The following is an 11343-nucleotide window of genomic DNA, read 5'->3' on the forward strand; positions in this document are numbered from 1 at the left end:
TGATCCAAGATATCCGCCGCTCCGAAAACTCTTTGATTCATAAAACTTCAAACAAGAAAGGCCACGATAGTGAATCAAAGGCTTTGGTTATGTCCAACTTGAGCAACACTCTTTTGGCTTTCCTTCGATGCATCGAGCGGGCCATTTGCCTCACCAGAAGGAAGTTATCATGTAGGCATCGCCCCTTGATGAATGCGGACTGGTTCGCGTGAACGAGCTCTCCCATGTGTGGTCTGAGTCTTGCGGTTAGGAGCTTGGACGCAATCTTGGGCATGCTGTGCACAAGGCATATCGGACGGAAGTCGAAGACAGAACATGCCTCCGGAGACTTCGGTAGTAGTGTGATCAAGGCTTGGTTAAGTCTCCCAAAACCCCTACCGTTTCCAAGGAAAAGTTTATGTATCGCAGCAATGAGGTCCGCCTTTATAATCTCCCAAGCTTTCTGGAAGAACAAGCCAATGAACCCATCCGGCCCTAGTGCCTTGTCTGAGGGCAACTCCTTGATGACCGCCAAATCTCCTCCTCGGTAAACACACGATCCTGCTCCGAGAGGTCTACGTGAGCAACACCGAGGCCCTCCAAATCGAGAGTGAATTCTCGAGCCACGTCCTTGCCCAACAAATCTTTATAAGCATTGTAAAAAGCTTCCTCCTTGCCTTTATGATCCGTGATGATGCGCCCCTCAATGGTTAGAGAAGGTATATAGTTCTTCATGCCCCTCCCATTCGCAACCAAGTGAAACAGTTGCGTGTTTGCATCCCCTTCTTTTAACCATGTTATTCTCGACCTTTGTCTAGCAATGGTCCTCTCTAATGAAGCTAGACCTAGCACCAGTTGCTTAAGAGTTCTCCTAAGCCATCTTTCCTCCTCCGTGAGCATGCGGTTTTCTTGAGCACACTCGAACCGCATGATGACAATATTTGCGATGGCAATTTGCAACTTGATGTTTCCGACCTCCTTTTGACCCCATGTGGCAAGCGCTCTAGCCGTGTTACGGAGCATCATATCTAGCCGCATGAAGGGGTCGGTGATAGCCGGATCACAAATCCAAGCCTCCTTGACGACATCCAAAAACCCGTCCATTTTGACCCAAAACTTCTCAAAACGGAACCTTCTCTTAGTATGCATAGCTTCTTGTAGCGTGAGGTGCAACGGACAATGGTCCGAGTACTCAGTGGGTAATGCTTGCAGCAAGCAATCCAGGTGATCAAGCTCCCAATCAACAGAGATGAACGCACGATCTATCTTAGTTAGCGTGGGCGTCTCCCTTTCGTTGCTCCACGTAAATTTGCGCCCGTGCAAGAAGAGCTCCTTTAGCGCATTGTTGTCCACAAAACGCTTGAACTTCCCCATCATTCTCCGATCCAAGTTAGCGTTATTTTTATCCGTCGCAAAAAGTATGAGGTTGAAGTCACCAATCACTAGCCATGGACCTGGACATAACGATCTCCGCTCTGATAACTCGTTCAGGAAGTTGATCTTATGTTCGTCCTCCTGCGGCCCATAAACTACGGTCAACCACCATGGCGTCCCCTCCTTTGGCGAAACATATCTCGTGATGCAATGAGCATCGTTGACAAAGTTTGTCACAAGTACCCTCGTGGTGTCCCAAGCCACGAAAATACCACCTCTAGTCTCCGACGCCGGTAAGTAGGTAAAACCATCATAGTTAGGACCCATGCATTGCAAGATTACATAAATGTCCACGAACGGAGTCCACGAAACCTCTAATTAAGTTTCTATCATAGTTAGGACCCATGCATTGCAAACAATCGCCGCACGAACGGAGTCCACGAAACCTCTAAGCGCCTTCCTCTTGGCCGGACTGTTAAGGCCTCTAACATTCCAGCATGCTAACTCCAAGGCGTTGCACGACATCAGACCAAGATGACTCCAACACCACCGGTGCATAAGCACCTACTGCGCCAAAATAGGCTCATCCATCCCTGTCTCCCCTGCTAGGTTGAGTGGTATTGCCTTCCCGAAGATAGCCGCGATGGCCCTCAATTGCGGCTCCTGTAGCGGCGAGTCGAAGACCGTACGTAGCTGACCTAGTGCATCCTCGGAGACCGCCAGATCATCGCAGTCAAAGCCCAAGGTTTTCAGCAACACTGTTTCGGCTGTCGAGGCCTTTGTCTTCCTAGCGCCACCGGAACAAACCGAGCGTGTAGTGCGGCGCGGCGTGAACGGATCTTGGCCTGTTTTGACTCCTCTCAACCCTTCGAATTCCTTAAGCAACGGTGGCGCAAGCTTCTTGAGCAGACCCGCGCAAAATGCCTTGATGTTGCCCAGCGCAGCAATTTCCTTGGGCGAAAGGTGGTCTTCGTTGCGCTGCATAGCAACCACACAAGCCAGCACGTTGCTCTCACTCTACCGCGGCATTTCACACAAGCCAGCATGTTGCTATTTTCAGCGTCCTTATATCTGCCTTGGGTGTGTGTTGTGTTGGTGTAGGGTGTATTTGTATCCTTGGTGATGGTTGTTTTATTTATAAAGCGGGGCTTTTTCGTAATCTTGAAAAGTGCGAGCACACTATGTTATGGAACATAGGGATTAGGGAGTAGACATAAAGATGCATGTTTTAGACGGCTTTGGTCCCGCGCGTCACACCTATGCAGTAGTGCCTAGTTGCCCTCGTGTCGGTCCCTCGAGCCGTACCTCCGGTAGACAAGTTGTGCACTTCACATGCAGCTTGCGAGCTTGGTCGGTCGTCTCATCCGGTCGATTCTCAAGTACGGATGAGATCTTGTGTTTCAAAAGGAAATCCATCGCTGCATGCGAGGTCCACCATCGCACGCAATCCTCGCTTCCGGCGTGGAAAATCCACCAAGAATGACTTGTCGACTCATCGAACAAGACAAAACTAAAATAATATACTCCCATAAAGAAATATAAGAGTGATTAGTACTTACAGAGGGAGTACCAATCAAGATGCGGGCGCGAGAACGGACGTCGGATTAAAGCGAGCGGTCTTGTTATCATAGTTTAAAAATCGAACCGAAAATCAAACCGGAAGGGTTATTGGTTCAGATTTTTATCGGTCAGATCGCCGGTTCATCGGTTTCATTATCGGTTTTTTAAGCAATAAAATAATACTCTGTTGTCCACTATATGGAGTATATATTGAGTAATATATGTGCTAATATAATGTGAAACAATAGTTTTTTTTTTTGTGGGATGGAAACAATAGGTTAAGTACAATTATTGTCATGTAGTGGACAACAAAGTAGCATAGTCGAGTTGGTTATTGCGCCGTGGGCAGGCCATGCATACTGTTCACACGACTTGGGATCGAATCCCATTTCTATTAAAACATTTTCATGGGTTTTCCAGGTTCAATGGCCCGTTTTTTTCATCGGGTTTTCAGAAAATTGCTTGGTTCGACCGGTTTTCTCTGGTCTGATTGCAGGACGGTCTTATTAGCTTAGAAAACCGCTAAGGCCGCCGGTTCCGGCTTTTTCCGGTTGGACCGCCTGTCCGGTCCGGCTTTTTAAACTAGGCGTGTTATTACCTTATGTACAAACATACTGTATTTTTTAACACTAATCTACAAACATATCTTCCGAATAAATATGTCTGATATGTAATGGGAAATACCTCTTAGTTCCTGGGTGTATATATAGCTATACACACAAGAATTTAAAAAGAATTATAATAAAAAGGTCAAAATAGTTCAGAAGTTTTTTTGGAATAAACTTGACTTTTTTATTTTGGACTAGTATATGATTTTTCGCCAACAAAACCCACCGTCGACTTCAGAGCGAAAAGAAACAAAATTTTGTCAAAATAGTGTGAATAGTGTCTTGTATATAGCAATATTTTTGTATTTTGCCTCTGAAGTCAACGCTGGGTTTTTATTGGTGAAACATTACATACTAGTGCAAAAGAAAGTCAAGTTCATTCAAAAATAAACTTTTGAACTCTTTTGTCATTACTGATTTTTTTTCATTTTCTAGGTGTATATACACGCAGGAACCAAACGTCCGCGCCCGATATGTGATGGAGTATGCAACCTCTGATGTTTTTTGGTTTTGTGTAGGGCATAAAAACCATCTTATATTTTGTCACGGAAGGAGTACATCACATATGCCAGGAGTATAATTTTGTTTGGTATATTAATTTCAACGCATGCCTGTCTTCAACACTGATAGATCATCATAGGAGAAACAAAGTGACGTCTCTAATATGCTTGCCAAATTGCACGGAAAAAGTCCAGCGTCCAGAAAATGACAAGAAGTCGTGTCAAGTTATTTTCCTTGGCTGAATGGGATCAGGTTAGAAAATGTATGGAGGAAGTGAACAAAGTCATGAACGACAAGTGAAAGAGTGAAAGCGACAGCTAAATAGTAGTAAAGAATTACCACAACAAAATTACACACATACACGTCTGTCTTTTACCACAGCAAGTTAGGCACCAACACGTGCTGTACTAGCTCCATTTTTATTTTACGTATTCTCTCTCTTCCTTGCTTTTTTTTACCTAGCTACCTACTACTCTCTTATTTGCATTGTCTGAAGAAGAGAAAAAACTTACTACTTGCATGACAAGAAATTACTAAGCAAAAAATAATTTAAACCTCGTTGAGCTCCTCCCCCTTGAACTGGTACACGTCGCTCTTCCTGACGGCGACGAAGAGCGGCTCCTTCTTCCTGGTGGCCAGCCCGAAGGTCTCCTCCACGCTCACGTCCTCGGCGCGCACGCCGGCCGGCAGCGCCCACTCGAAGTGGTACAGCAGGCTGGCCAGCGACACCTGCACGGTGGCCAGCGCGAACGTGTACCCCGGGCACCCCCTCCGCCCGCCGCCGAACGGCAGCAGCTTGTAGTCCGGGTCCTTGAGGTCGATCTCGCCGCCGGCGCCGGCCACCTCGAACCGCTCCGGCGAGTACTCCAGCGGGTCCTCCCAGATCTCCGGGTCCCGGCCCATGGCGAAGGTGTTGATGAAGACGCGGGTCTTGGCCGGGATGTCGTAGCCGCCCAGCGTGCACGCGGCCACGGTCTCCCGCGGCACGAGCAGCGGCACCGCCGGGTGCAGCCGGAAGGTCTCCTTGATGATGGCGCGCATGTAGTGGAGCTCCGCCAGGTCCGACTCCTCCACCCGCCCCTTGGCGCCTACCACCCGCCGGACCTCCTCCTGCGCCTTTTGAAGGATGCGCGGGTGGCGCACCAGCTCCGTCATCACCCACTCCAGCGTCGCGAACGTCGTGTCCGTGCCGGCGACGAACATGTCCTGGAGACCACATCACAGTAAATAATAATATTGGTGAGCGGATCAGCGTACCAATGACAAATTGTCAAGACTCGGACACGAAATATCGGAGCTAACAACGATCATTCGTTAGTGCATGTCTCTATCCATAGCTGCCCTATCATATTTTTCTCCTGGCGATCGAGAAAGAATGAGTGGCCGTACCAGGACGAGGGCCTTGAGGTTGTCGTCGGTGAGCGGGACCTCGAGGTCGGGCGACTTCTGGACGCGGAGGAGCACGTCCACGAAGTCCTCGTCGCGGTCGCCGGGGAGGCGCTGGTGCTTGCCGCTCACGTGCTCCTCGACGATGTCGTCGCAGACCTCGCGGAGGTCGGCGAGGCAGCTCTTCAGCCGGCGGCGGAGGCCCGTGACGGTGCTCGCGAAGGGCTCGAGCTCCGGGAAGAAGTCCCCGACGGTGAACCCGGCGAACAGGTCCTGGGCCTCGGCGAGCACCGCGGCGAGCTTGTCGTCCTTGCCGTGCGGGAAGCGGCGGCCGAAGGCCACGCGGCAGAGCACGTCGTTGGCGAGGTTGAGGAAGCACTCGCTGAGGTCGACGGGGGTGTCAGGCGCGGTGTTCTTGGTGAGGTGTGCGAGCAGGCGGCGGAGCTCCTTGCCCCGGACGCTGCCGTAGGTGGCGACGCGGCGCGCCGAGAGGAGCTCGGAGACGACCACCCGACGCGCCATGCGGTGGTACGGCCCCGCGGGGGCGAACGTGACGTCGGAGCACCCGAACGAGAGGAACTGGCCGGAGAGGAGGTGCGGGCGGGACGCCATGGCCGCGTCGTTGCTGGTGAGCGCGGCGCGGGCCAGGTCGGGCTTGGAGATCACCACGGCCGGGACGCTCCCGAGCCGGAGCCGGAGCAGCGGGGCGCGCATAGTCTTGGCCAGCTCCGCCAGCGCGTGGTGCGGCATGTCTGTCAGCAGGTGGAGGTGGCCGATCACGGGCCACCCGGGCGGCGCCGGCGGGAGCCGCTGCCTCGGCGACCGGCTCCGCGTCGTGCGGTAGACGTACGCGCCCGAGAGGACGAACAGGGCGATGGACACGTACGAGACTAGGTTGAGCTCCATTTCCATGATGTGTGGTTCTGTGCTTGCCTTCCTCTGCTAGGTCGAGAGCTTGAGATATGGAATGGTTTATGGTTATGTGTGTGTGTGGTGCTTTTTATAGTGCCATTAGCGTGATCTAACCGGACGCTGCTGCCAACAAAAAGCATCTAACCATGCGACTTTGCGTTTGCGTCGTCGGAACGGGCCATACAATCCACGTTTCCGCGTTCCGTCGGGACGACACCCCCCACCGACAAGCGGCTCGATCGTCACCTTTTACGTTCATGTATCATGCAAAATTTGGCTATCTCCTGGTTGTTGCGCCTGGCACAAGCCGTCGGTCCATCCGTAGCGCCTGTTGAAGTGTGGTGCTTCACATAAGTGATACATTAATCAAACCACATCATAGTTTCGATGGTTGTTATGTTGCCTATCCCTCTTTACTTGTATTCGCAGGTGTGAGGGTGTGTGCGTGTTTTGGGGGCTGTTGTCACCCTTGTCTTCTCTTAAAAACTTGGGTGGTGTTGTCTTTTGGCTGTATGAATACGACTATTAGTTTCTTTAATGAAATCGGGGGAAAGATAGATCCCTTTCATTCAAAAAAGAAAGTTTTATAATGCTGCTTAGCTTGATCAATCATCTGGTGGGATAACCAAGGCAGGGACACTTGTATTGTACAATCGGGGCATCGTAAATATTATTAGAGTATATATAATTGTGTTTAAGGCAGAGATGTCATGATACAATACATTATGAAATACATATACAATGTACAGCCACAAGGACAAGGACTACGTCCACTACACATATCTTTATTGGTTCTACATATCAATATCTTTTGTTCTTTCCATACTTTATTTAGGTTGTGTTGTTTGTTTTCGCACTTGTGTTCTTTTCTACGCTTGTGTTGAAATTTCTTATGTGATTATCTAAGATTGTGTTTTGTGCAATGATACTAGCTGCATATATGAATGAGTTATGTGATGCACACTTGAATAGATGATAAAATAAGAATTGCCAAATATATCCATTTGGCATGCATCACAGGGACACCACTGACTTGCAAATCGAAAATGCTAGACGTACGTACTGCTGCTACGTAACCTACGTAAACTTCCTTTCCCTCCAACTCAACATCCCTCCCCCTGATTTTCAGATGGGCCCCAGCCCTCTCTAATGCCCATTTAAAGCCTGCCAAATCATCTCATACGTAGGTTACGTAACAACTCCTTCGTAGATGTAGCATTGCTCCTCGCAAACTAGCGAGGCCCAATCCCCCAACTCACCTGTGGATCGGATCGTCAAGGGGTTTCCTCTCGTCCCTGGCCGCTGGAACCCTAGCCGCCGCCAAGGGAAGCCGATATTCCAACGCCGCTCTCCGGCGGCTCCCCTCCGCCGGCGACCTCGGTTGTCGGTGGTGAGGGGGGTTGCCGGATCCACGCGTGTGGATCGCTTCTACTCTCTCGTAGTCTAGGTTTTTAGGTTGTTCATCGTCTTTGCTTCGTCAGTGACGATGACAATGCTGAATAAAGATTCTTCGGATCCTTCCCTGACGAGGCTCGGTCCTATGGTTGGGGATGGATTTGGAAACCAGTCTGTTCAAGTAAGGATGGCGCGGCGGCGGCGACATCCTCGTGGTGGACCTGTGTCCTCGTGCTCCGCCGTTGCGACGGCGTTTGCTCCAGCGTCGGCGCGGAGCTTGGGAGGTAGTCCAGGAGCGGATGGAGATTGTGGTCTGCATCGACGACATCTGGAAGATGGAGCATGTGCTGGGCTTGTAGTTCATGGATGGCAGATACGGTTTCCTCCTTCGGCGTTTTAGTCGTGGCGGGGTGCCAGATCTGGAGTTCGATGGCATGTCCGGGGTGTTGCCCCGGTCTGATTCGTTCAACGGTAAGGGCTTCACTTTTGGTGAGCCATCCTTGGAGGTCCGCAAAGTTGCATATCAGCGATGGAGCCGCATCGAGCTCGGGCGAGGAGGCGATTCGTCATTCTTTTCTTCGGTGGCTGCTATGGTGGTGCCGGAGGCAGGTGGCAGGCGTTGGTGTCAAGCTCAGAGATGTTCTGCTATCTTTTCAGTTTTGTCATGTCGGTCTTTACGTGACTTGTACTTTTTTTTGCGGGTAATAGGAACTTTATTACTTAATCATCAGAGCATTACAATCTTCTGCAACCATTGTCAAGACCTCTGGTGGTCCACCTCCAACCCAGGTCATAGTTCTACTAGAATACCTAGCAAAGTTCGCTAAACACGCACTAGCTCTACTTTGAGAAAAAATACCAAACGAGAAAAGAGAGTTACAGCTAACAGCTAGCTGCTTAACTTCAGACACTAAATGAGCATAGATAGATCTATCAGCTTCATTGCTACGGATCATCTTCAGAACTTCCTTGGATCCCTGACTCTCGGACGACGGTTTTTCATTGTTGGAGACGTGCGTGCGTTAAAATCACAAGCTACTAGTAGCAGGAAGCAAAACTGTACAAGTGGTCGTTACAGTGTCCAGATACAGTAGGCAACAGTACGCTACCTCGGAAAAGAGAGAGGGCCCCGGTTTATGTCGGTGTTTTTTTTCTTCTTCTCCACGCAGGAAGCGATCAAGCGAGGGGATGGCGATGGTCGACGGCGCAGCCGTGGAGGGGTAGGCAGACGGTCAGCCACGGAGCTCGCCTCACGATTTTTCGTTTTGATGAGAGGCACTCGAGAAGCTAGCTCGCTCACGTACGGAGCTCAGGCCAACTCCACCGCGCGCCCCTAAACGGACGTCCGTTTTGTCCGGTTTCTGTCCTTTGGGTAGGGTAATGGGGTCGTATCCGGGCGTGTCCTGTGATGCGGTGGCCGTGCGCCCAGCGCGCGGCCGCATCCCTTTGCCCCATCCTGTCCGTTAGGGCAAAAAATGCTCATATTTTCATCAAAACTAGTTTTACAATCCAAATATTTGTCTAAAAATTTAAATAATTTTACAACCCAATTGAAATTGTCTTTAATAAAATAGTTTTACAACCAAATCGAAATTATCTTGACTGAACATAAAATGGACCAGTACATCTATTGGTTGCCAATATGATCCCACACGTGCTCAACCAAATCATTTTGAAGATTCAAATGAGTGTGCCAATCACACATCTCACGGTGGAATTGGGCAAACTGTTCAAATATGGCCGGGTCTTGGTGCAGGGGCTCAATATTTTCACCTTGATAATCAAATCCTTGGTCGAAGATACTCTCATCACGCTCGTCCTCGACGATCATGTTGTGCATGATCACACAAGCAGTCATCACCTCCCAAAGCTTTCTTTCATTCCATGACAGTGCAGGATTTCGAACGATACCCCACCGGGATTGAAGCACACCAAAAGCATGTTCCACATCCTTTCTAACACTCTCTTGCATTTGGGCAAATCTCTTTCTCTTCTTATCTTGGGATTTCGAAATTGTCTTCACAAAAGTTGACCACTGAGGATATATACCATCTGCTAGATAGTATCCCTTGTTGTACTGGTGGTCGTTGATCTCAAAGTTGACAGGTGGGGAGTGGCCTTCTGCAAGCCTCGCGAAGACTGGAGAACGCTGCAGCACGTTGATATCATTGTGAGAACGTGCCATGCCGAAGAAAGAATCCCATATCCAAAGATCCTGCGATGCCACCGCTTCTAATATGACAGTGCACCCGTTGACATGCCCCTTGTACTGGCCCTGCCAAGCAAATGGACAGTTCTTCACTCCCAGTGCATACAATCTATGCTGCCAAGCATGCCTGGAAAACCTCTACCCGCGTTGGTCGCCAACAACTCTCTGTATCAGCGGCAGTTGGCTGCCTCAAGTACTCTGGGCCAAACACCTCGATCACAGCCTGGCAAAACTTGTACATTGACATCAGACATGTTGTCTCACTCATACGCACATACTCATCCACCAGATCGCCTGGAATTCCATATGCAAGCATGCGGATGGCCGCGGTGCATTTCTGGTAAGAGGAGAATCCAAACTTGCCAAGGGCATCCGTCTTGCACTCGAAGTATGGGTCATGACAACCACTCCCTCTCGGATATGATTGAACACATGCCTTGCCATTTGAAAACGGCGATGGAATTTATCCGGTTTGAAGAGCGGGGTGTTGGCAAAATAATCGGCATAGAGCAGGGCGTGGCCTCTCTCCCTGTTGCGGTTCAGGTTGGGAGCACGGCCAGGGACTGACCCCCTGTACCGAGGAAGCTGCCGTTGAATGTGGTCGTGAACGACCAGTGCAGCCACCACAAGATCTTCATCATTCGACGACGAATCGTCCGATGAACAAAGAAAGTGATGGAAGAAAAACTCGTCTCCACTGTCCATACCTTTGTGGGCAAAATGCCGAACACCTTGCGGTCGTGGTGGCGAAGAGGCCGCGATGATCACCTCGACGCAGCAGGGGTGGTTGCCGGCCGGCTACTGGCCGCTCTGGACCTCTCGTCGGAAGCTGCCGAAGCCGCCGTGGTACGTCGCCGGCGGTCGTGTCCCCTCTGCGACCGGCAAAGACGGCGACGGCCAAACCTCCGATCGACGGCCAAAACTACGGCGAAAGCGCGGGCGTGGTGGCGGCCATGTCGAGACGTGGTTTGGTAGGGACGGCCGGGGGCTGCGCGGTGAGGAGGCGGCCGGAGAATAGCGGCGGCGCCAGCGGCGGGGCGGGGCGGAAGAGAGAGGGTGAAAGCGTTGGGAGCGGAGGGACTGCTAGTGTCCCTGACAAGCGGGTCAGGGGGGGGGGGGGGGGACAAGGGCGTGCGTCCAGGCCGTCCGCCCGCATCCGTTTCACCCCAAACCGAGCGCAAGTTTGAACCGAAAATGGGTCGAAAACGGATAGAATCCGGACATTTGTCCGTTTGAGACCGCGCGCTGGGCCGCGCTATTCGTCCATTTACCCCAAGCGAACACGCGTGTGCAAGATGGGATCGCGCGATGGAGTTGGCCTCACCTCACGGGCCGGGCCGTCCTTTTCCTTTCCTTTCAAGAGATCCTCACGTATTTTCTATTGAAACGCAAGACCTGCACGTACGTGCCGCCTGAGGA

General features: G+C 50.9%; 2 protein-coding genes across 2 annotated transcripts; both read right to left on the reverse strand.

The window, feature by feature from the left end:
• Positions 1 to 4321: 4321 nt before the first annotated feature.
• LOC109739846 (tryptamine 5-hydroxylase) lies at positions 4322 to 6372 on the reverse strand. The gene is made up of 2 exons (XM_020298881.4): positions 5412 to 6372; positions 4322 to 5228 (listed from the first exon to the last, which is right to left on the reverse strand). The coding sequence occupies exons 1-2, from the start codon at positions 6318 to 6320 to the stop codon at positions 4572 to 4574; spliced, it is 1566 nt and encodes a 521-aa protein (XP_020154470.1). The 5' UTR covers positions 6321 to 6372; the 3' UTR covers positions 4322 to 4571.
• A 2970-nt stretch (positions 6373 to 9342) lies between these two features.
• Positions 9343 to 9900, reverse strand: LOC109739842 (uncharacterized). Its single transcript, XM_040393403.2, has one exon. It carries the CDS (start codon positions 9898 to 9900, stop codon positions 9343 to 9345), a length of 558 nt encoding a protein of 185 aa, XP_040249337.2.
• Between the last annotated feature and the right edge of the window lie 1443 nt (positions 9901 to 11343).

The sequence above is a fragment of the Aegilops tauschii genome, chromosome 6 (genome assembly GCF_002575655.3).
Source record: "Aegilops tauschii subsp. strangulata cultivar AL8/78 chromosome 6, Aet v6.0, whole genome shotgun sequence".
NCBI lineage: Eukaryota > Viridiplantae > Streptophyta > Magnoliopsida > Poales > Poaceae > Aegilops > Aegilops tauschii.